The following is a 26,573-nucleotide window of genomic DNA, read 5'->3' as shown; positions in this document are numbered from 1 at the left end:
CAAGTTGGGTATATTTTCAATTCATTTCTTTTACCCTTTGTGTGCTGCAATAGCCATCTGACCATGGATATGTGTGTGAAATTAGTGCACATTTGATTCAGGGGCACAGAAAGAGTTACTTCATTTCTTGTGGTGTAAATCTATCTTCTCTTATCCCAACTCTGAGTGCAGGGTGGTGTGAGTACTGAAGGTCCACGGGGTAAGCCTGGGAGACCAGGAAGAAGGGTGAGTATAGGGTCTACCAATCATCCTCATCCCATACCGCATGTCCCCCTCCCCCCCCCCCCCCCGAAAGAAAAAAATACAACTGGAATTTCTACAATGACAACCTTAAAAGTAGTGAATCAATCAAAATGCAATGCAGAGTATGAAACTAGAATTTATTCCCTACATCTTACAGAAAATTCCATCCAGTTTGCTTCAGTGGTCAGAGAGAAATGAGGATCTTTGGAGAGCATACGGGGAATCCCTTCTCTCCAAGTTTTGTCCATTTTGTTCAGAGTTCCAAGAGCGTCCACGTGCTGAACTTGAAGAAACAAACTGGTGACGTGCTTTACAACAACCCACGTTTCTCTGACCACTTAACCAAATTGAATGGGGTTTTCTGCAAAAAGTAGGCAAGGAGTTATATTTTCCTTCCTTAAAGTAGCATTCATATTGTTCAATCATTTTGAATGTTATCAATGCAGAAATCCGATTTTTTTTTTTTTTTTTTTTTTGGGGGGGGACATATCATTGTATTTCACACATTTTTTAGTTTCTTTTAATGCCTTTCATTCTGGAGAAAAAGATTCTTCTATCCATTATGCTACCACCAAATTTAGTAGACTTTTTAGATTGCAGTGAAAGTGTGTTATCAGTGTTCTTACTTTCTTTTTTTTTTCAACTAATCTTGAATACAATCTCTTTCTTTTATTTGATATCTTGAGAGAGAAGCAGATGAGTTATAGGGTGCTGTTTGTTATTCCAAAGGTTCGATATTCCGAAGGTTCGTTAATCCGAAACACGCAAATTCTCTTTACCTAGAGGTTCGTTAATCCGAAAATGAAAAAGGGTTCGTTAATCCGAACATTTGTGGCTTTATTCCAAAGGTTTCGTTATTCCGAAGATTTGTTCATCCGAAAATGAAATTTGGAAAAACGAACCTTCGGAATTAGGAATCTTCAGACTGAAGAGCCTTCAAAATAACGAACCTTCAGAATAGCGAGCTGTAACCGAGTTATAATCTTAAGCAAAAGTCAGCGCTGTGGTATTTTGAGTGATTTTTGTATCATAGTATTCTCATGGTTGGATGTCAGGGTATTTAGCAGTGGCTGGAGTGATATTAGAAACCAAACCCACGATCTGCATAATATGTGCTCTAGAGGGAACTATTTTCTTTTCTTCCATAATTGGCATTGAAATTCTGTGAAACTACTAGATGTGGTCCATCTCAACATTTCTGATAACCACAAGATAAAATGTTATTGACAAATTACGTTGAAGAATGGTAGATCGAGAATTCTGAACATTGACACTCTTCTGTTTGTAAAATTTTACTGAAATACACAGTGACCTTTTGACTTAACTCTATGATTACCATCTACAACTTCTTTGGGGGGAATGTCTGTTGTATTTTACACAAAAGTGGTCGCAAAGGGTTAATTGAAGAATCATTGTCCCTGCATGTCTTAATGACAGGGTCCTAAAGGCTTCAAAGGGAACAGTGGACAAAAAGGAGTACGAGTAAGTAATACTTTCACTTTTACTTTTACAGCACATGTATATGGTAGATCTGACTGTTGCAAAATATGGAGACATAAGTATGTAGAAATTGATTTTTTACTGGATAACATTGAAGTAATTTTCACACCTATTTTCTTTGTTTAGTTCACCTGAGCTTTCAAAACAAACAAACAAGCAAACAGCATTTGTATTGTAATGAGAATAAAGATGTAATAAGAATAAAGATGTAAAGAATGCCCGTTTTACCTGTATAATTCAGCATTTTCATGATGGTGTAGCATCCTGTACCAAAAGAATGTCAATGCACAAATATCATGCTGATGGCTTTAGGTCTCAAATTTGCAAAATTGTTGCCCTTCTCACAGGGACATGCTATCATTTTTTTTTTTCAATAAAAAGATTCCAATATATTTCTTGTTTGGAATACAAGTAAACCAAATTGTTTCATTCCATTCTGGAAATTTGTAAAGGGGTTGCTGTGTTGACCTCTTAAATTATGTGCAAAACTTTGAGGGAAGACTGTAGTTTCATCACTCAAAAAACTGCAAGTGTTTCTTGAATCTGTGCTGTAATATCTGTTTAGTTCTTCTACATTGAATGGCCAAGAGATGGCAAAAACCAATGTATCTCCACATAACCTCTTTTCCAGCTCTTTTTGTATTTCTGTTTGAAATGCCGTATTACCAAGAATATGAATGATTATTGAAAGCATATCAATTTCATCTGACACCTTATTTTTGGAATAATTTGCAGAATGCGAAAGGCGGGATGTTTGGATGATAATATTCATGTCGTATTCGTGAAGATTGTAATAACTCTTATCATAATTGAATTTATGAAGTGTGTACAATTTCTGCAACTGTGCAGTGGTGAAAGCATTTGACATCATGTTATTAGTGCTACATTGTACTGTAAACCGTGAGGAGTCGTGATTCACAAAATATAAATGCATGTGAAAGTTTTTGGTTGCACAATCCAGTACATGTAGTATACTCATAATTTTTTCATGGGCAGTAATTCATGAAAGTTTTATGCTGTAAAAAAGGCCAATGGCTCCAATTCACAAAATGTCATCGTACCGTAAATGTTTCTAGTTTTACAGCATTTGTTCCTGTGACTGAATCAAAGCCACATAAATGCAGCCATTCCATTTCATGTTTAAGTTGGGCTTACACTTTCTGACACACACATGCTACTCCTTACTGAAAAACAGGGGAAGCCAGGTCCCCGTTTGCATGTCGGAAAACAGTGAAGTACGACAAATTGACTCCATAATTATGTGAGAGATTTGAACGTTGGAAAATGGATGCACTTGAGAACATTTTGGTCACAGAAACCAAATGAAGTGTTTGTTTGCAAAAACCGATAAGTCCATATTTGCCGAATGGAGATATCTGCGATTAAAGGCCAAGAAAAATAGAGAGAATAATAAGAAAATTTTTGCTTCTTTTGACCATAACTTCAAAAATATACCTTTATATGTAGTGACCAATATGTCATTTAAAAGGTATTATTTTGTACTTTATGACAGAGTCCGTACTTTAAAATCTTCAAAAATGGACTTATCGGTTTTTGCGAACAAACTCTTCAAATATATAACATTTCTGAGCTCAGAGAATAAAGAATGACTTTATTACATGTAAAGACTGATAGGGACAAGACCTGATTCCTCCTTTACCTCAGTTTCAGTTTCAATTTATTTTATTTAATCAAGGCAATTTGCATCAGCTAAGCTGTCCCTTTGCAAATTCATGGGCAACATAAAAAAAGTTTTGTAGTTTTGAATTCTTCTGAAAAACCATCTATGCTATTTTATAAAAATAGAAGTTTTGAATATTAAAGGACAAGTTCACCTTCATAAACATAAGGATTGAGAGAATGTAGCAATATTAGTAGAACCCATCATTGGAGGTTTGAGGAAAATCAGACAATCCGTTCAAAAATTATGAATTTTTGAAGTTTTTGTGCAGTCACCGTTGGATGAAAAGACTACTGCAGAGTATGATGTCACATGAGTACAACAATATAAGGAAAATATAAAGAGAATTTCACAAAATTTCATCTTTTGAAAAAAGTGCACATTCCCTTGACTCCTTACTGACATATGTTATGGGTAATATTATTCCCCCTGCCTTTAGAAAGAGGCAAGTCAAGTGCTCTTTTATTATGCGAAAAAAAAGTGAAATTATGTTGAATTTTCTTTACATTTTCTTTATACTGTTGTACGCATATGACATCACAAGCTGTAGTAGTCCCCTCATCCAGCGGTTCCAACACCAAAACTTTAAAAATTCATAACTTTTGCATCGATTGCCCGATTTTCCTCAAACTTTCACTGATGTGTTCTACTAATGTTGCTGCATTCTCTCAATCCTTATGTTTATGAAGGTGAACTTGTCCTTTAACCACTTTCACATCCTGAACACATTTTGCAGTGCATGCAGTCACTTGAAGTATCTAAAGGACATTTTCAAGGATGCACCTTTGTTTGTGTCATAATGGTCAACCACAATCCCAGGAAAGGCAATGGCATTATCAGAACATCTGGCAACTGCATGCGGGGAGAAAATGATCAAGGGGCTGTGTCGACATTACTTGGAATTGCTTTCATATTTTCTCTCCAGGTTAACTGTTTTGTACAGCAATAGAGAGATACTAATTGTATTTCCAAGAACAATTTCATGGGTGTTTGCATAGATGTAAGATTTCTATCACTGTCATGGCTTTTTTGTGAGTTGGGTTTATGTAACTCTCTCTTCCCTGCTCTTTTGTTGTTGTTTTGTTTTTTCTAGGGTCCTCCAGGACCACCAGGGCCCCCAGGGGCCCCTGCTCCTGCACCCCAACCTCCCCCCACACTGGTGAGTTGAGCATAATTCTCTCTCTCTCTGGGTCTCTTTTGGTTCACCTGTCTGCTTTTTCTTTAAACCTTTCTGTCTGTCTGTCTGTCTTTCTCCTTCTCTCTCTCCCTCTCTCTCCCTCTCTCTCCCTCTCTCTCTCTTTGCTCATGAGGAATGACAATAGTGGGATTCACATGTAGACGAATTGGCGGGATACAAATCTTGAGATTTGCATTGTGATGAAAATCTTGAGACTTTTACTTGTTTGGACACAGGATTCCCACTGATTATCGCAGTCAGCATCATGATGCAAACCCCAAGAAACCTTGTGCCTATTTCTTAATTATTGCAGTAATTCCCTATGCAGTGGCCATGTGAACACTTGAGCAAATAGTCTCAGATTTTTTACCCCATCATTAAAAGTGCACATCACAAAAAGTATGCGCACCTCTGATCTCCAGAGGCGTCACTGGCATCTGCCACAACAACAGCGTGTGCACCACACCACTGTGACATGCAAGAACAAAAGGGAGAAGCGACTGCAGTGAACCACACCGTGCACACAAGTTTGGCAGATTTCATGCATGCGCAGATACATTGTCAAATCAGGATCAGCAATTAGTGGGATATTTCTGTCCGTGTGAACTCTTGCAAAAAAAAAAAAAAACCAACCTTGAGATTTGGATTGCGATTGTTATTCCACTATGTCTCTTTGTTTGAACGTTTGCAAAATCATCTCATTTCTTTCTCAGTGACAGAAAAAAAACACCTAAAAATAAAGGCTTGATATGGAAGCTTGGAGTATGATTTCTAGATTTTTTAATCATGCTTAAGACCCCCAGTATAACTATCTCTGTTTGTAATTTACAGTGTCTTGTAGAATCAAGGTACAACTGGTAAAAGGCCTGGCTGAAAAAAAACACATAATTATTTGTGTATGAAACTTCAATAAATATCATCAGGAGCCAGGATTCATGAAATTATATTGAATGTAAAAGTTTTTGTCTACACAATGTATCGAATGCCAGTACAATGCTGTACACTGTCGTGGTCAGCCATTCAAGAAAGTGTCATGCTGCAAAAACAGGCCATCTTCTCCCACCAGCAAAACTTTCATGCCACAAATGTTTCTGGTTTTATAGCATTTTAATTTGACACTCACTTTGTAACTTGCAGGCTTAAAATTGCAGGCTTAAAATCATTGTAAATGTAACATGCTTTGGAGTCCTTATGTTGTTATAGTCTGAAATTGATACTTTAATGTCCACCCATTACATCTCCATATTGATCTATGGAGATCCTTCAGCATATGTTTGTGTTTGTGTATGTGTATGTATGCTTTTTTTTTTTTTTTTCAATTTGTCCTTTGCACAATACTAAGCCGCCAACAACCAGACCACCCACAACACTCCCACCCACAACACTCCCACCCACCACAACACGGCCTCCGACCACAGCCGCGCCCACACCCACACCCTCTGCAGATGTCACCGAGACGGTCCGGGAGATTGAGGAGGAGATTGCCGAGATTCCCAAGCCACGGGGGACGAAGAGATCCCCAGCAACCTCGTGCAAAGACATCCTCCTAGCTTATCCAGAGTCCATGGATGGTGAGTGTGATATTGGTTTTATGATATGCCACTCATGAAGATTCTTGCTTTGTGATTGGTCCGTGGCAGTCATGTGACAATAGAGCTTCCCTCATGAAGTCAGATGGCTTCCTACTTTTTTGGCAGATGCAACCAAAGGTGTACTGCTAAATTCTTTCCAGGCTGAGAGCAGTGTAGAACATTATGATGCACCTCAAGCATTTCTAATTTCCTAAAATGACATTTTTTCTTCCATACATCAAATATGCAATTTGTCTTATGTATAGCACGGTCCGGCATGCATTCATTGGTAGTTTTGGTAGATAAGGATTTTTTATTTCAGTTGCACGCAACGTGTAACACTAGTTTTCACCATGTTCCCAGCGGCCATGGCAGTCCCTTTTGCACAAAACATTGTGCACCGTGGGTGGATGAGACATCCTCCTGTTTTCCCCTCTTCGTATTCTAGTCTTGTTCGTTCTAGTCCTCGCCCCGGTGACTATGTAGCTATCAGATGATGTTCTTAGGGCATCTGGTCAGGCTAGACTACACAATATTTTCCACTATGGACCGCCTCCAAGTTTTGTTATGGCCTATTATGAGCCATCATGTTTTGCTGCATTCACCCCATTTTACTATGGCCCACAAGGTTTCTCATTAGCACCAGGACTGCAATGACAATTTTTTTCTTTGACAATTTAAAAATCTGACACAGCATCCACAGCAATCACGGCCAGTCACATTTGCCTATCCCATCCCACTGATTTGAACTAAATCTAGGCTATGTATGATAGCAATTGTCTGCAACAAGAAATTAAACATGTATAACAAATAAGTAACATCTGATCATTGACAATGATGCAAACTTTACATCTTTGGGTACCAGTAGTACAGATGAATGTTATAAATAAAAAGGAGCCTCATCCAGAACATTCCTATATCCATCACTAGTGTTCATCATTTGTTTACTGAAAGTTCCCCTGAGGATCTGTCATGTGACATTTCAACATGTTTCAGTGGTATCAGGTGATTAGTGACATTTGATACTTTACTTCCTGGCAAAGCCGCGTAGTTTTACCAGTGAATGTGAACCAATTTCCCTTTACCCATAAATGGGGTGATAGACTGAGAAAGCTATTTTCTGAGAAAATAACCTGTGAGAGAGAGAGAGAGTGAGGGTGGGGGCACGAGGGATGGGAGAGGGAGAAAGAGAAAGTGTATGTTTGTCACAAGTGCCATGCTCTTTGTGGGTGACTGAATGCATTGTTTCCTGGTTAGCCAGAAAAATCAGGAAACAAAACTGGCAGATTCTAGATGACTGTGCTCAGGTTGCACATTAAAAAAAAAAATCCTGCCTATAGTCTGTTTGCATACCTTGTCTTCTGTTGCTTTTTATGCTGTTCTGAGATTCAGCCAAGGCTTGGTGTTGTTTTGTGTTTGTTTGGTGTTTTTTTTTGTGTGTGTGGTTTTTTTTTTTTTTTTGGGGGGAAGGGCAGTTTTTAATCTAAGTTGGTGATCTTCTTTTGAGACTGGCCCTTGAAAAGAAATAAAAAGATGGATTATCATTGAAATGACTGTTTTTACCTTTCAATTTGTATATATGATATTTCCATATAAAAAAAGTAAAAATTAAAGATATTTTGTTTTAATTTTTTTGTGTGTTTTTAATCCTCAAAAAAATTCTTTCTAGTGGAAATGGATTTTTCTTATATTCAGGTATTCACTTACAATATTGATAAATGGAAGATCAACTATAACATATTATTACCCGTATCAGCCATCTGAGCTGTGGTTCTATGAAATTGTATTCCCTCGTATTACGCACTGGATTGCGGCCCAGCATGGCAGGGAGAAGAGGGGTGAATTTCTCGTATTCCCCTCTTTGGCAAATGCCTATGGGATTTGCGTGTTAAAAACGAGGGGAATATAGCATCCGGGCACTTGAGCTCCCAGCGAGGAAAATTTGCTGTTGCTGACAGTTTCTCGCAAAGTGGTTTCGTGACAAAGGGCAAATTCCCATAGGTTAACACGTAAAACCAAAGGATGATTGCTGTTACTGTGTGAGCTTGCTGTTTCTATGTGCGCCCCATACCCAAGTTTCATGACAGAGGGCAATAGAGGATGATCCCTGCGCCTGTGTGAGTTGGCTGTTATACAAGCGCTGCGTACCTGAACTGTATACAAGGATGTAGCACGCAATGAGCTGGCGCCGAGTGGGATTATTGTTACCGTGAATTGGGAAGTTGTAAAAAGTTTACATTGTAATTTATTTTACTGCTCAAGATGCCTGAAATGGGTAATGATAATGATATGGACTGTCTACTTTCGTCTTCAACTCGGGCAATACAATTCTAGTTCAGGCAATAAATGTCATATCCCCCTCAAGGCCAGTCCATATTATATTACTGTATCCTGTCGAGGAGTACATGGACTTTATTTGGTTCTAGTTTTGTCTCTTGAAACAGAAAACCAGTTCCCAAACCAGAGTTGTCTACCAGGAAATAATGTCAAAAAACTCATAGTTGACTAATCGCCAGCACCCACCAGTAGAAGCTGGTGTCAATATAGCTTTATTACTTTTAAGATAGCAATGAAATGTGTGTAAATCACCAATTAAAGGGATTGCTGTTCGTGGATAAAAGATTTTTGTTTTAGAAATGCCATTTGAAATGTGATTATGTGTCACCTTTCATACAAGATAAGTAGACAGTCAGCCGGTAATCTTAATTTTTTATGGTTTAGGTCTAGCTGATTTTATTTTTTAGGAAACTGATGATACAAAGTATGCTCTTATGATAATCTTCAGCCTGTTGGCAGACTAAACTTAGTGTATTATTGAGATTCATTCATGTGCTAGTAAGAGCTAACCCTTTTCCCATTTCCAGCAGCTCATTATGAATTTGTAAGCCTGACATATTCAGGGTTTTTTCCCCACTTTTCTTTTGTTAAACAAGTGAAAGAGAGGTCTAAAAGGATGTGGTTCCAGTCACTGGGCTCTCCATTACATGGTAGGATGGATAATTGTGTGAACCAATTTTAAAAGCTGGCTGAATCTCTATTGCAAAGTTGACTTAGCAGACTCGGCCTACTTCCTTATTTTCAAACAAACTGATTTGCCTGTAATTGTTGTATTTTCAAAGGCAAGTAATTGCATGATCAATGTCAGCCAGATACATGGGGGAGGGGGTTGCTGCAGTGAAGTTAGGTATAAGAGTGTTTTGGAGTTAGGCACTCAGTAAGGGTCTAGAGTTAGGTAGGGAGTTACAGAGTTGGGTAGGTAAGTAGGTATATAGATAGATAATAGATAGATGATTGAATAGAAAGATAAATAGATAGACAAACACAGACAAGTTAGATAGATAGATAGAGAGATAGACAGACAGATAGATAGATAGATAGAGAGATAGATAGACAGATAGATAGATAGATAGAGAGATAGAGATAGACAAAATAAGTAGGTAGATAGACAGGTAGATAGATAGATAGATGGATAGATAGATAGATAGATAGATAGATAGATAGATAGATAGATAGATAGACAGATAGATAGATAGAGAGATAGATAGACAGATAGATAGACAGACAGATAGATAGACAGACAGATAGATAGACAGATAGATAGATAAAGAGATAGATAGATAGACAGATAGATAGATAGATAGATAGATAGATAGAGAGATAGAGATAGATAGACAAAATAGGTAGGTAGATAGACAGGAAGATAGATAGACAGATAGATAGATAGATAGAGAGATAGATAGACAAAATAGGTAGGTAGATAGACAGGTAGATAGATAGATAGATGGATAGATACATGGATAGATAGAGAGAGAGAGGGGGAGGGAGGTAGAGAGACAGACAGACAAGATAGGTCGATAGATACACAGGTAGAGTTAATCAATGTATTGATTGTTATGAATAAAATTGAACCTTTGTAAATCAACAGAAAGAATCAAGTTATATTGCAATGCATCTTCCTGCTTCCAAACAGCAGGCTCTCTGACGGGGAGGGGGGGGGGGGGGGGGGGGGCACCGGGTGACGACAGCCCTTTAACAGGTGGCTGAATCCGTGCACTGTGTTTACTGAGCAAATATCAATTTCCTCCTTACATTATATTGACTCTAAAAACAAGTACCAGATATCTATTACAAATGTAAAAGATTTCCAAATAACAAAACAAACTGTCCTTGTGCTTTTGGTAAGTCTTATCTGTAATAACAATAGATCAAAGAGAGATGGAAGTGAATGTGGAAAATGTAAGATGGATAGATAGGCATGCAGATTAATATAATTTCTTAATAGGGTTACACACAGATAGACAGGCAGAGTAACAGATAAATGGTGAGATGGATATGTATGTAGATTGACTCTTTATCTGCCACGTTCGCATTGTCAACTCGGTCCACGGTTTGCCAAGTTTGCATATTTTGCTCGAACACACAATCCTGCCCAAACTGATCAATAAATCGCCAAATCCTGCCGCACAATGAAAGTTTCACTCGCAATTCCATTCCTCTCACATACAGTCTGCATTGCAAAATGATTAAATACATTGTAGCATTGTCCCAAATCGGACTTCTTTAGGTATTAACCTGTTGAGGACGAGTTTGGAGTATACTCAGTCCATCTTCAACAGGTTCATATTCTAATTTTCTGTCACAGTTGTGTCTGCCAAAGTCAAGCCTCACTGCACACTGTCTCGAGAGTCAAGGAACAATGGGCATGAATGCCTTTGTTGGTGTGCAGAACTGATCCATTTGAAGATTATGGTTCCAAGTGAACTCTGGCGTGTGTCTGTGGGAAATGTGTATACCTTTTAGAAAAACAATCCCATCCTTAAAAAACATCTTGCTCTGAATGAGTGCCAAATGGAATGGAAAGCAACACACATAGGTGATAGACCCCGATTACAGTGCGGGGCTAGGCCGAGCCACGGCCTAGCCGCGGCCGAGCCCAGCCTCAATTGTGGGGCCGAGCCCAACAGTTTTGTCCATTTACACTGCCGGGCTCGGCCGCGCTTTTAATTCAAACCTTTCAATATTTTGTCGTAGTGGGGCTCTGCTTGTAAACAAACGCAATTTGGTATAGTCTGGTTTTCAGACCCTTTGCCAACTGGATTCTGTGGCGACGAAGTCGCCGTTTGGGCAAAGGCCTTTGCCGAAGGAAAAATCCTTTGCAGGACAAAACTTAACAGATATACAAATGTCTTTGGAAGAAGATATCCTTTTCTATAGTACCATCACTGTCGTATTTAGTCATGACGAGTCATAACTAATCCTCCATATATCTCTGTTAGGGCAACAAAACCTTGTATCTCAAAAACGTCGAATATCCTGGAGAGCGAACAAAAGACAAAACATGGCAGTCAAAGCATTGTAACTAATGGGATTGCCTTTCCTTTAACATGCTGTGGATGCTTCATTTTGGTGGTAAGACAACTAGGATTTAGACAGGTCGTCACAATCAACTGATTATCTGACAATTAATCCAAAAGAATGATTTTCACTGAAATTTGAGATACAAAGGTTTTGTCAGCTGACTGATGCTATGCCATTTGATGACCCCCCCCCCCCCACACACACACACACACACACACTGACACACAAGGAATAAACACTCTGTCACTGGAAGAGGTGATGTGGAGTTCAACAGCGGCAGGAAAATTCCCATCATGCATCCATAAGGATGTCTGTCCTCCATCATGCTTAAAGGAGACCTCCGCATGATTTTCAGATTTTTACATTTGAACAACTGTGAATTAGTTGTACTGAGGACAGAGTTTCAGAATTTATGATAATTGGGATGAAGAATAAGAATATTTTTGAAATTTATAACAAACTGCAATGAACAAGGATGATGACATGGCAGGGTCACCATAAGAATGCATGAGTTGGGGCTCAAGGAAGCAGAACAAAAGAAGAAGGCATGCATAGATTATACACAGGTGAAATCACAAACAAGCAGTATTGTAATGAAATTACACTGCTACATTTCTAAAATATGTGAGCCTGCTATGTCATCATCCTTGTTCAGTGTAATTTGTTTAAGGTTTTTCAAAACATTCTTTCTCTGCTCAAGAGCCACAATAAATTCCACAAATCTATACATGGAGCTTTTGATATATGTCCTACATGATGTGATATCATGAAAATCATCTGGAATTCCCCTTTAATTATGAAAACTTGCGTAAGGGTCAGGTCGTACATGATCTCACCACTGCTACTGTATAAGCCGAATATTTCGTGAGGTTTTTATTTTTATATTAGAAACACTCGAAAATATTGACTCTTGTGCTGATATGAATGTGACGTATGCGTATACATTTCTCCGTTCAGCACAAGACTCCATGATCGCGACTTTAACCACTCGCAAAATTGTTGGCAAGTCCCGATTCACAAAAATTTAGACTCACGAAATATATGGCATATACAGTATCTATCGTCATGTGTGTGTGTGTGAGAGAGAGAGAGAGAGAGATCGAGACAGAGACAGAAATAGATACACACGCAGAAAGAGGGAAAGAAATGAATGATAAATGGAAGAATATAGAGTAAAGTTCGTCAACCTCTTTTGTCTCAGTGCCAACTTAAAGGCACTTCACATCATCTCACCAGTGAAATCTATATTATGCGCTTGTGTGTGAGTGTGTGTGTGTGTGTGTGTGTGTGTGACAGAGAAAGACAGAGAGACAAAAGGTATACAAAGGCAGAAAGAGTGGGAAAGGAGAGAGATGAATGGAATTAGAAAATGGAGTAAAGTTTGTCAACCTTTTGTGTCTCAGTGCCCAGCTTAAAGGCACTCTTTAGCAATATGTCTTATGTAAAGTGGGCTAATATACAATTGAGTCATTTTGTTTTGTTTTTGTTTTTGTTTTTTATCTATTCCCTATCCAACAGGCACATACTGGTTGGATCCCAATGGTGGTGCAACAGGTGACAAATTCCAAGCAGACTGTAATTTTGAGAGGGGTGGCTTGACATGCTTGAATGCAACTGCTATAGCGACAGTGAGTTTTCCTCATCAAACTGAAGCAGTTATTTCATGCTATGTGACTGTGCTATATGATTAATACACGCTTGTCCAGATTGAGATTACAGCACAATTTATTTGCGTCACTTTGAAGTTTCCCAAGTCTTTTTTCCTTTTACGTTGTGGTAGAATTATTCACAAATATGGTAACATTATTCATAAATCTGGAAATGTTTTTGACTAGCATCAATTTTTTTTTTTTCTGGTGGGGGGAGGGTGGTTACTGGTTCTAGATTTAATAGAGGAGTGGATGTACAATCATTTGATGCCTGTTTCTGTTTTCTGAATGTGCTTTCATTTTGTGCGATGTCTTCTGACAGTCTGTTTTATTGAAAAAAATTTTCCTGTTTCCCTTTTGTTGTTTGTGAATTACTTTTATAATCCATGTCATATGTGTTGTAGTATATCATTATTGCATGATTGATTATCGTTCGTTGAGTTATTCATATTAATGTATACAGAAGTATTTATAAGTTTCTGTACTCATTCATGATTGTTGATTTGTTTGCTGGTTTCATTCATTCATTTTGTTCTGTCATTTTCATGCGTCATGGTGTCGTGTTGCAGGTAGATGGAAGGTCTTGGCAACGTTCTGGTCAATGGTTCTCGGAGTGGGGTGACGGGTTTCAGATCCAGTATGAGGCAGACGTTGTGCAGATGCGATTTTTGCACATGAAGAGTTCCGAAGCAACTCAATTGTAAGTCCATGTAGTCAACATCCTCCTCCTTTTCCTCTTCCTCTTCCTCTTCCTCCCCCTCCTCCTCCTCCTCCTCCTCCTCCTCCTCCTCCTTCTCTTCCTCCTCCTCCTCCTCCTCCTCCTCCTCCTCCTCTTCCTCCCCCTCCTCCTCCTCCTCCTCCTCCTCCTCCTCCTCCTTCTCTTCCTCCTCCTCCTCCTCTTCCTCCTCCTCCTTCTCCTTCTCCTTCTCCTTCTCCTCCCCCTCCTCCACCTCCTCCTCCTCTTCCTCCTCCTCCTCCTCTTCCTCCTCCTCCTTCTCCTTCTCCTTCTCCTCCCCCTCCTCCACCTCCTCCTCCTCTTCCTACTCCTACTCCTCTTCCTCCACCCCCTCCTCCCCCTCTTCCTCCTCCTCCTCCCCCTCCTTCTCCTCTTTCTATTCCCCCTCCCCCTCTGCCATTTGTACCAACAGGTATAATGTTGGCTTTTAAATTCACTGACACAAGCATCTGTGATATAATGATTAATCATATTATGATCATAAGGCCTTAAAGTGGTATTTGCCGGTATATAGGGCCTCCATCCACCTGACAGCAAGCCTGGTGTTTGGCAGTATGAATGGAGGAAGGAAAATGAAATAGATGCCTATCAAGCTTTGGTTTATAGACCATTCAGTTCAATCCTTGATTGAACATGAATTCAATAAATTCTCATTTTGGGTAAGCTAATACATTATGCCACTTTGAAAAGGAGTGAAGTGCCAACCAAACTGAGAAAAAAAAAATAGAAGGGTAATTTGTCAGCTATTTCATCACATCAGTTTATCTATACCAGTCTTGTTTTGCCGGATATTACTCTTTGAAAGCACTTCACAGGCTAAAGAGTGTCTCATTGCATGAGCCTAAAGTGTCAAGCTCTTTGGTCATACTGCATACTGTATGTACTGCATAATTCATATCCACACACACATACACACACACACACACACATACACATACACACAACACACACACTCAAGCACCACAGCACATGCCTGTACACAAAGCATGATGTAGGGCAAGAGGAGGAGTCAGTTGCCACAGTGGGCGGGGCATAGTGGACGGTGTCATTCATGGGTTTTTGCACGTGTAGGCATGTGTGGTATAGACCGATTCGATTTCGATGACCTGTACACCTACCGCCGCTAGCGGCGCTATATCTGTTGCCATAGCCAGGGGCTTCCAGCGAGCTAGCTACCCAGCGAGTTGCACTGGCAGCTCAGCAAGCCTAGCGAACCCATTGTGCATAATTAGCCGGCCGCCACGCTAATATTGTGATTGTTTACTCACTGTGCGAAAGTCTTTCAGCGGCTTTTAATGCCTTTATTTTGGACAATTTGAGTGATTCAGACATATTGATCTACAATGAAAACTTCAAAGGAAGGATCAGGAAAACATATTGTGCAGTTGTTGGGTGCAAAAATACCAGAAAAAATGGAAATGGAAGCTGCATGGCGCAGTGTATGAAATTCAGACACCATGGACGCATGATGAATATACAATTAGAGACAATTTAGTGAAATACAACAGTATAAAAAATGCAAAGATTTCAAAAGAAGGTTAGGCCTTTGCCTACTAGATCCTCTATTTAATTAGGCTATCACTGCATATTCGTAAAAAATATATTGTTCATTTTAGAAGACAAGTTCAGATCAAAGATTTTGATAATTCACTGATTTTTTATGCTTGGTGCACTACTCATCAAAGTCAAAATACACTTCCTGGCTATACTATATTACTATGACAAACATTTTACAACCTACACTACATGCAAATAAATGTTTCAAGATGTGCTAAATTCTTATATTGTTTTCACTTCTAGAATGTTCAGTATTGCACTGACCATAGGATGAGTATTCAATTTCGGCCTGGAACTCTAAATTTGAATTTTGATATTGATACTTATAGATATCTAGCTCAAGATTCTGATTCATTATTTGTATTTAATTATATCAGTTAACTTCTCAACAGTCTAGGCTTACTCGCAAGACGTCTGCCTGCACCTATAGCTATAGTTCTCCCAAGCGGTTTTCATTCTCTTACACAAATGTGAATATATGGGGCTTACACGCGAATACCCAAGTCATCACCAAAGAAATAGAGTCAACAAACACTCACGGATCGTACCGATATTTACCGTGAAATTCAAGTTTTGGCTACAGCTGTATGTCACCCACCCATTCGCTCATGTACTCGGTATAAGTTGTTTATTTTTCATGAATTTTGCCCGTCACTATTGGACCGCAAATTTTACAACTAGCTAGCAAAAAAAAAAAAAATGCAGTTGTCACAAAGCCAAATGCATCGATCGCTGCCAGAGATAGCTGGCCGGCTGACACTGGGTGGTAAAAGCACTGGCTGCCGCTTGCAACCTTGCCACGCACGCACGGCGCTTGCCGACCCGGCCTGGATGGCCCCGGCCTGGATGGCCCTGGCCTGGCCTGGATGGTCCCCAGTTATGGCGTCACCTTAAGAGGGCGCACTTCTATGGACAGTCGCTCTAATCGGTCTATAGGCATCATAATGTGTGTGATAATGTGTGTGGATATAATATTGACTGCTACTATTGTGCGCTTACGTGTGTACAAGTGTAGGAGCCAAGGTGTTTTACTAGTTGTATGTAGGCCTACTATTGAATCTCAAACTCTAGCTCCCAAGTTGAGGTGATGCCAGCAGATAACATTGCAATATATAGGTTTGGCATGAATAGTGTAGGGGAAAAACAAACAAGCTTTGTGAGAGTCGAATTTGCCAAACTATATGATTCCAAATTGTCCGGAGGACTCTCAACTTCTGTAAAACTTAAGTGCTTTTAACAAAAATGAAAGAAAATTGTGAACATGAAATGATTCTTTAGTCACAGTTACAGCAAAAGTGGCAAATCTGGTTCCATTAATGTATGTAAAGGAGCAATCAAGTGCTTGTACAGGCATTAAATGATTCTGAATGATACAGTGTATGTACACAGTCCTTATCACCAAAATGCTGTTTATGGCTACAAGTAGAACACATACAGCCAGACCCATCCTCAATCTTTGGTTAGGGTTGTTGTTTTTTATTTTCTTCTTCTTTTTTTTTTTGGAACACAAGCATTAGTAGTTTGTACACATGTGCTTTCTTTTCCTCTTATGTCTTATGGTATGTTAACGAGTTAGGCACTCTTTCAGGATATGGAATGAATTGGAAGAAGGCCATATATAGCTCTGGGTAGAAAAAAAGAAGAAAGTAATTCAAATAATCCTTCCATGAAGTGTGGAAGGAAACCACCTGGCTGCAAAGACTACACTATACTGGCACACAGGCAAACATCCAATGCACATGCGCTCCTACACTATCCCTGTCACACAGACACACACACACACAGATGCAGACACACGCACACACAATGTGTTGATATCAGTGTGTACAGGTTACATATGCACAGGATGATACAGACGACTCTCTCTACACCTGCAGCTATTAAAGGTAGGGAATCCCATTTGCATGCCTTAAATGAAGAGTTGTATAAATACAGTGGTATGTTGAAGAGAGTATCATTTTAGAAACTCCCATAAAGTATTGAAAGTGGAAGGTAACATTTAGTACATTTTTATGGACCGTTAGATTTTGAATTGAATTTTTTTCGGGGCTCACCGTAAATTCCAGTACATTACTAGGCTACCTTTGCAGACCCATGCACTGCATGTGTGTCCATCATGTATATTTTGTGAAGAAAGTTCATCAAAACTTACAAACATTTCTATATACATTCTTGCCACACACTCTATATGTTATTACATCAGCTCTTATACGTTTAGATTTGTGTTTATAGATAAAAGATACAGAAGACTGCAACAAAAAGGCTTAAGTGTGGCTGACACATAGAACTACTGAGTAGTTGAGTTTTGTGCATTATTCAAATTGTAGATAACTGTTGAGTTCCAAATTTCTCAGCAGTGGCCTAAACAAGTCCCCTGAGGTTCATGTTTAATGTTTTGCTGCATTTTCGGAGGTCTGTAAAAGGTATCCCCTACCTTTAATGACAAGCTGACACACATCTCCTGTCCAACCAGAAAATGTGATGGACTCCATTGTGTTGGCTGTGAGCAAATGAACAGATCAGAATTTCCGAATTCCCCCTCACTTAGGCTCCTCCCTTCTAATGTTAGTTTGGTTGCTTTTCTCTGTTGCTTATCTTTAAAACCCTCATATTTCCACTCAATATCATCTCAGGATCTTGGCTGGTAGGAGCTAAACAAGTTCAAAGACTAGGCTTTTGCCCTTCCTCATCACCTATTTCTCCAAGAGAATAAAACTGATTCATTGATTTTGCTACAGCATGTATTTCCCATAGGCACTTGCCCTAGGATACTCGGGACTTGTCCTCAATGGGTTAATTTTGTAGTTTCTTTATATTTCCAAAGCCCTCGTATTTCCACTCGATATTATTTCCGGATCTTGGCTGGTATGAGCTAAACAAATACAAAGCTATTTTCCTTTACCCTTCCTTTTCACATAATTCCTCTGAGAGATTGAAACTAATTTGTGTGGGGATTTTTTTTTTGTCTCTTCCCTGCTTTATCACGTTTTTCTCTGTCATGAGAGTAAAACTGATTCTTGGGTATGGGCTGATTTTGCTACAGCACTTATTTCCCATAGACACTTGCCCGGGTATTCTCGGGACTCGTCCTCAACGGGTTAATTCTATAGTTGCTTTCTTTTCTTGTTTATTTTTAAAGCCCTCATATTTCCACTCTATCATTTTGTGATTTGGGCTGATAGGAGCTTAAGTTCAAAGCTATTTTGCTTTATCCGGCCTGATCACAGTTATCTGTAAGAGATTAAAACTGATATGTGTTGTAATTAGTTTCTTTTCCCTGCCTCATTACCTATTCCTTAAGGGAATAAAACTAATTTGTTACCTGATAGGAAACATTATTTGATGTGTTCCTCTTCAAAGTCTGTATGCTGGACTTGTTCATATTATAGGGTACAAAGCCTGTGATGTTTCCTTTAATTCAGATGGTTTAATCACATGAACATAACTTCCTTCAAAATTCCCCCAAGTACAAAGTGTTGGCAATGTGTACTATACCTGTGTGGGGGTTGTGTTTGGAACTGTGCATGTGTTGATTCTCAGTAGCCACTAGAGGGTGGACAATCCCTCAGGACTTGTGAGTTTGAGAAGGCACTAAACAGATAAAACTTTTTTAAAACTTGATGAAACATTAATTTATGTGTCTTCTTTTTCGCATAGGAAAAAAAAAACCTGTAGGCCTTTAGTGGGTGTTAGTGTGCAGTGCAAGTGGTGTAGATACGACATATGAAGAGTTTGTTTGCAAAAACTGATAAGTCCATTTTTGAAGATTTTGAAGTACGGTCTCTGTCATAAAGTACAAAATAATACCTTTTACATGATATATTGGTCACTACATATAAAGGTATATTTTTGAAGTTATGGTCAAAAGAATCAAAAATTTTCTAATTATTCTCTTTATTTTTCTTGAACTTTAATCGCAAATATCTCCATTTGACAGATATGGACTTATCGGTTTTTGCAAACAAACTCTTCATATATTTAGCAATTCTAAATTTTCATGAATCTGGACTTCCCAAGGATGTCAAGCTCATGGAGTACAGTACTGAACAGAGAAATGTTTTCGTGCACATCACATTCATGTGGGGATCAGAGTCAATATTTCCGTGTGTCCTTAAAGGCCCTGTTTACCTTTGGGAGCAGTGATTTCAAAAATGTTCAAGATATCACATTTGATGGATATGTGTAGGTCAGTTATATCACAAAACATCCTACCATATAACATTTTTTCAATAAAACCTAAAATTTAAGGAGATATCACTATTTTTCTTAATAAACCATAACTGTACACGGTTTAGTCTGGAAACATTTTTATTATAACTATTGCTCACATTTTGTATATTTAACAAGACTTAACATACTGGTTCAAATTTTTACATTGGTTGTTTCTACCTCTAACTCACATTTTAGAACTATTTTGAAGCACTAATGCTGCGGTTTTTTTTTTCATCTGCAAATAGTAAATTATGCCTTTAAATTTGTGAATAGCACCCGACTTGCAAAATTCACAAAAATAAAAACCTCGCGAAATATTTGGTGTATACAGTATCCTGGCAAACACCAGCAGTAAAAAGGTGTACCTAATCCCACTCTGGGGTTATGCACCTGGGAGTTGAACATCATGTTAACAGAAGATATCCAAGAGAGTGTGTGTACATATTTGTGATTTGCTTTAAGTATAGATAAGAGGAAAACTTTCAGGGGTATAGTGATGACAGAACCTTTGCACGTGCAGACCTGTTGCTTTGGAGTGAACATTCGCAACTGAGCTGAAAAGTTGATTTATCAAAGAGAGCATTACAGAAGACATTTTTGTGTTAACTGTAATTGTTATTTGTGGAAATTCTTTGTCTCATTTTGACCCATTTCATAGAGGATAATGGAGTAATTAGGTTGACATTGGTTACTTCTGAACTTGATCACGTGATGTCTGATATTATTTGTGTATTTCTGAATGTGGCTGTACCATCACACGTTTACCAAGATTAGTCGTCATTCATGGTGATCCTTCTGGTGCATTTACAATGTCCCATTCATGCAGGTTCACCTTCAACTGCCTACGAGTTCCTGCATACTTTGATGAGAAGAAGAGCAACTACAATGGTGCGATCCAGTTCAAAGGTTACAACGATGACATCATCGACAACAACAGCCCCGGGTACAATGTTCCAAAGGATGGGTGTAAGGTGAGATTTCCCTCAAATCTGCTTTTCTGGAGGACAGTATGAGTCCCCTCTGATGTGTTCCCAAATGGCTTGACTTCACCATTACAATGCAATTCCACCTCACTTAGAACTTAACCTCTATGAATTTATCAAATGAAACTGAAACAAAATTGTTGTAATAACACATCAGTGATGACTTGCATAAACATATAGATGGATTGTACAATGTTTAAAAGAATTAAAATTATAAAGATATGATTATTGAAACATATTCTAATTAAATAATTTCATCCGTATTCCAAACAATTCCAGTGGAAGTTTGTTAGAAATAAAATAAGATGTCTCATATTACTGTGGAATATTTCATTTGATTTGGCATCAAGTCATTGGAATTTCTTCAAAAGTTACTTTTGTACAAAAAACAAACAAACAAAAACGAAACCAAACAAATAAAGTCATAGAAAGCTTTGTCAGAAAAATACCCGAGAGTAAACTGTCAGTGTAAATAAGAGATTCATTTTGCTCATTTTTATAGGAGTTATCAATTTTTAGCTTGCTCTCTTTTGCCAAGGTAGGGCTGAAGAAATGAGCCGCTTCTCTTTGTATACCTGTTGGATTTGAAAAGTCCAAGTTGTGTAGCATCTGCCCTCCCTTCTTCTGTACTCTTTTACCTCCATTCTGCCATCAATTTCAATGTTATCTCTTTCCAACAAACTCTGTCAACATCTCAATGGCTTGGATCGCGTGGGACAGCAACGAGCCAAGAAGTACAAGAAAACGATCTTCACGTTATCGACGCAGAATGTCCCGCAGCTGCCCATCAAGGATTTTGCGCCCCGGGGTTTCTCGGGTCGGGGTCAAAAGTTTGGCTTCTCCGTGGGCCCCGTCTGCTTCTTATGAATTCCGCCGCCGGCTCGTGGTCCCTCTGCGTGAATCACGAGGGGGGGAAGCAGTTATCGATGACCAGTAAGGGGCCCTTACCCCGAATCAGTGCATGCAGAAGCAGAGACTTATAGATACATTGGTGTGGGTCTTTTTTCAAAGTGCAAACATAGCTCTGAGGACCTCGTGCGAACACTTCTTCAGTTCACATGCTGACATGTTACCTCATGATTTGCGTAGAGTTTTGCTAGAGGAGAGTGAACTGATTTTTTTCTTCTATTGGGAGGGTAGGGGGAAGAGGGGCGGAGGAATCTTTATTTGTTTGTTTGCTCACTTGTTTTTAATGATTGGTTTTTGTGCGTGGATTGTTTTATATGTCTGTGTTGGTTGAGGAGCGACAGATTTGTACAGTCTTTTTGTCTGCCCTGCTACTGTTTCTCTTTAGTTTGGGAGATTTTGAAGTGCTTCTTAAGTTATGTTTGTAATCATTGTGTCTGTATCTGTGCCTATATGATATGTGTTTCATTTGTAGGGGGTGATTGTCATATATGTTTTATAAATTTTATGTTGTACAGATAATTCAGTCATAATGTATTTCTGGATACGATTCCTTATCCATTGTAAATTGTTGGTCGTGTTTGTTTTTTATTTTCCTTTTAGGAAGGACTTCAATTCAGCTGTTTTTGTTAGCAAGAGTGATAACCCGGACGTAGTATGATGAGGCATTATGATGTAATGTGAATGAACAAAAATGAATATGGTATGTAAACCATTGCAGGCTCACTAAGAGTATTCATGAATCGCAGCGTAGTAATTGTGACTCTGTGAAATTAAAAATACATTCTGAGGCCAATCAGTTAGTACATTCATCTGTCATGGTAGGGTTTAATCTGCAGTTAAATATGTAATGTAAAAGTTATCCTGAAGTATGGTGACAATTTGACAGATGAATTGAGTACCTTGAGATCAGAGGAGGGGACTTTAGGACTGCTAAAAATGCTTATTTTGTTTTCTGAGAGGAGGTTCAAAATTTTTAGTGGAAAACACCATAGGAGTGGTGGAAGTAGAAATGACTACAACTTGAATTTGATCCTTCCTGTGGTAGGGACTTTGGACAAGCGTGTATACAAGGCTATGTGGTTTTCTGTGCCAATCAACATTCAAAGCAAACAATAGGTTAACTCTTTATGTGCCATGGTGGAAACCCCCTGTGTGCCACATTATTCTTAGCCACAAACGATGTCATGCTTTGAGAAATTATTCTGCTTTTCCAATCCATGTCACTTCTATAGATTTTTGTTCAGCTGGACACATAGTGTGTAAAGTTCATAGAGAAAATGCCAAGCTTTGCTTGATGTAATATGTATAACAAATGTATGATTGTTTTTCTTTCAAATGACTTGTATAGCTAAATCACTGTAAATGCAAGGCCATTGCACACAAAACAGTGACAGAAAATTAGAATTTACACCTATATCCAGTAGGGAACACCGCTTGTTAGTCAATCACGACATGAAATGCAAGATATATGTGAGAGGAACGAAAGCGCGAGAAACACTTTCATTGTACTGCGGCATTTGGTGATTTATCAATTGGTTTGGGTGGGTTTGTGCGTTTGAGCAGAATATACGAAGTTGGCACGCCGTCCACTGAGTCGTATGTGTGAACGTGGCACATAAAGAGTTAAATAGCTTCCACAGAGGAATTGACAGTAAGACTAATTGACAAGTTCTAATTTTCTTAACATTCCCTGATGAAAACTGAATGTCTATTTTGTGTCATTTCAAAAGAAAAGAAAGAGCTATGAGTTCTAGTGTTCAACCATGCAGAAGTCAAATATAGATATAACAAAGTTTGCCAACAGAGTTGTGACTTGAGGTGAGAATGTCATTTTTACAAGGTTGACCCTCTTTTTCTTTCCCTACCATACCTCTGCGTCAGTCATTCACCTGGTTTCCAAGAAATGTATATTTGCCTTTTGTGTTAAATCAGTCACCCAAATCAAATCGTGAGAGGTGGGTATAATAGACGGTTCTCCTCTATTTGCCCAGATATTTTTGAGCAAAGATGATATTTCAACAGAGTTACGACAGTAACTTAACATACTTATTTTTCCCCTTAGGAACAATAGCTTACACTGATGTATGGACTTTCATACATTTAGTCATACAGTTATTCCTTTTTTTTTAATAAGATATGCTTCTCAGACAAAAAATTTGCCAGCAGAGTTGTCACTTGAGGTGAGGGTGTCATTTTTACAAGGTTGTCCCTCTTTTTTCTTTCCCTACCATACCCCTGCATCAGCCATTCACCCAAGTTCCCAAAAATTTGGACAGACTGTATATTTACTTATTGTGCTAAATCACTCAACCAAATAATAACGTGAGAAGTGGGAATTATAAACGGTTCTCCTCTATTTGCCCATATATTTTTGAGCAAAAAGATGCTTCACATTTCAACAGAGTTATGACAGTAACTATTATTGATTTTCTTGGGAATAATAGCCTACACTGATGCATGGACTTTCCTCACATTTATTTATACAGTTATCCCCTTCGTTCTTTTTTCTTTAAATACCTTCAGATACTTTTCAGAGTTGCCATCATCACAGGTTTGATAGATGTATAGAGTGGTTTCTTTTTTTCTCTCCAAATGCAGAGTTGTAGTCATAATGATTAGCAGCAGCTGTCGTGTACCATTTTCTTATATGCATGGCAATAATCAGTAGCTCACAGCGAGATGTTGGTAACAAACCATATTCAGTGCCAATCAAATGTTCCCTATCCTCTGTATGTTTACAATTACCTGTTTGTTAACTCATAGTTTGTTTCCTGCCACACAAATGACTTTTTATATCTTAATTTAAAACTGCTTTGAGGTTCTCATTCGTATTGTAATATAATGCAAAGTTGCCAACCAGTGTAGTTACATGATATTAAGTTTGTTTGTTTTTTTAGATTTTAACATAAAATGTGGTTGTTTCAAATAAAGTAAACAAGTTTTGAACGATGTAGTTTCCTGCTTACAGTGTAGACATTTCCTTGTATAAAACTGTAAAATATTCTGCCTATTCAAAATAATCATGTTATTTCAATTGGAGTGTTTTGCATAGTTTTTTGGGGTGCACGTCACGAGACTTACACCCACGAAGTCATACAGCTCACAAGTCATACAGCCCATGAGTTATACAGCTCACGAGTCATACAGCCCATGAGTTCGACACTAAGCTAACAAGGCTCATGAGACCGACACATTAAGCCCCGTGTTATATCTGTCAAACTCGAGGGCTGTTTTTACCTAGTGTCGACCTCATGGGCTGTATGACTCGTGAGCTGTATGACTCATGGACCTGATTTCAATGTCGAACTCGTGGGCTGTATGACTCGTGGGTGTCAGTCTAGTGGGATGACTGTTTTTGAGGGGTGTGGTGTTTATTGTTTTTCTGTTTCTTTTACTTTTTATGCGCAAAGGTTGATAGCACTGATCTTGGTTGCATGGTTTCAATTAAACATATTTTAGCAGTGACATTAAACGTTCTCGTACAATACTCTCCAGTATTTTCAAAGTTGAAGTACAAGTGACATTTCATTCCTCTTATTGAAAATAATAATATGCTTCTTATAAACCACCTCAGTGGACTTCTTGCTGACCTAAACACTGTTGAATCTATATTGATCATGAAGGAGAAAAGAAAATAAATCTTTTTAACGGTTCGTCCTGTCGGGGGGGGGGGGGGAATCTTGTTAATTTTCCATGTTCTTCACCAATGAGATATAATTTGAACGATCTATTTATTTGCTGTTTCACTTATACTGATACAGTAATGAGAAGGGGGAAAAACCTTGCACACAGTATCTGTCAATGATACACTGAAACTAAATACATGCATAAATATAGATATATCCATGATGAAATTAAACACATCACACACACACACACACACACACACACACATACACACCTGCACACAAGAAGCAGTGGAGAGAAAACATGGATTATGTTACATCTGGATCAAGTGTATACTTATTAGCTTTTTCTGCACCAGAAACTTGCCACATTGTGCACACCGCGACCAGGTGCCTGTGTTACTATAGCCATTATAACCATTCATATCACCCACAGGGTAAATGAGCCATGGCTGAACGGCAGGTGACCTTGTGTAGAAAGATTGTATTAATCTAGCATCTTCTTTTACCTCCCAGATTTTAATTCCTGCCAAACACATTTACATTTTCTTTTGTTATTTGTATAAACTGTAAATAGATGGCTCAGATGTGATCATATCCTTATTTGATAGTAGAAATGCAGGGAAAGCAGATGACTGACATATTATTGCTTGCCCCTCTGCAAACTCATTTACAACGTCTCTCTCCGCCTCCTCTGTCGCCTCATTACTGTACAGACATTACTTCCTCTTATTTTTTTTTTTTTTGTAGGAATGCTGTAACAAAAATTCTATCAAATTAACACAAAGACATCGTGATGGTGCGATTTGGTTTCACATTTCATAAAAGTAAACAATAAATGTTAAGATGTCACCGCGTGTGAGAGAAGTCAAAACACGATTGAGCGACTTTCCACAAACACATTTTCTGTACACAATTTTGCAGAATGTGTGTTGGGGAGAAAAGGAGAGAGAGAGATAGCGGTATAGTTATTTGAATAGTACAGTAGTACAGGTTTGGTTCCAAGAAGTTCAATCACGGCTTTAGTGCAGTGCATCGATCTTGGGTGGGAAAGGGGAGGGCTACCAAACGAAGATCAACCCTTTTGGTGTCATATTTCAGACACTAGACTATCTATGAACAGGAAATCAGTGTGGCACGAAGAGCATAGAAGAGAGTAGACTATATATACAGTGTGAGGAACTGTTATGATGAATATCGTCTTCTCATAACAATGTCATGTTGTGACGTGTGCCAATACGAAGTGAACGCATGTTCAAAACCGACCCTTGGCGTCAGAGTTAGCCACAATATCCAGTCTTTGCTCTCCATTATACATGATCGTACGAGCTGAAAGATGAAAACTAATAGAACCATTGACTTGGGAGTATT

At 38.6% G+C, this 26,573-nt stretch overlaps 1 protein-coding gene across 1 annotated transcript in view; it reads left to right on the top strand.

The window, feature by feature from the left end:
* Window positions 1-22,630, top strand: part of LOC140240587 (collagen alpha-1(XI) chain-like) — a 30,530-nt gene extending 7,900 nt beyond the window's left edge. The window contains exons 6-13 of the mRNA XM_072320348.1: window positions 172-225; window positions 1,681-1,725; window positions 4,518-4,583; window positions 5,944-6,172; window positions 13,049-13,158; window positions 13,749-13,879; window positions 20,511-20,655; window positions 21,388-22,630. Of these exons, the coding sequence (XP_072176449.1) occupies window positions 172-225; window positions 1,681-1,725; window positions 4,518-4,583; window positions 5,944-6,172; window positions 13,049-13,158; window positions 13,749-13,879; window positions 20,511-20,655; window positions 21,388-21,534 (927 nt within the window). The 3' untranslated portion in view covers window positions 21,535-22,630. The remainder of the gene's footprint in view (window positions 1-171; window positions 226-1,680; window positions 1,726-4,517; window positions 4,584-5,943; window positions 6,173-13,048; window positions 13,159-13,748; window positions 13,880-20,510; window positions 20,656-21,387) is intronic.
* Window positions 22,631-26,573: the final 3,943 nt, after the last annotated feature.

The sequence above is a fragment of the Diadema setosum genome, chromosome 17 (genome assembly GCF_964275005.1).
Source record: "Diadema setosum chromosome 17, eeDiaSeto1, whole genome shotgun sequence".
Lineage (NCBI taxonomy): Eukaryota > Metazoa > Echinodermata > Echinoidea > Diadematoida > Diadematidae > Diadema > Diadema setosum.
Note: the sequence above shows the minus strand (reverse complement) of the source record. Positions and strands in the feature narration are given on the sequence as shown.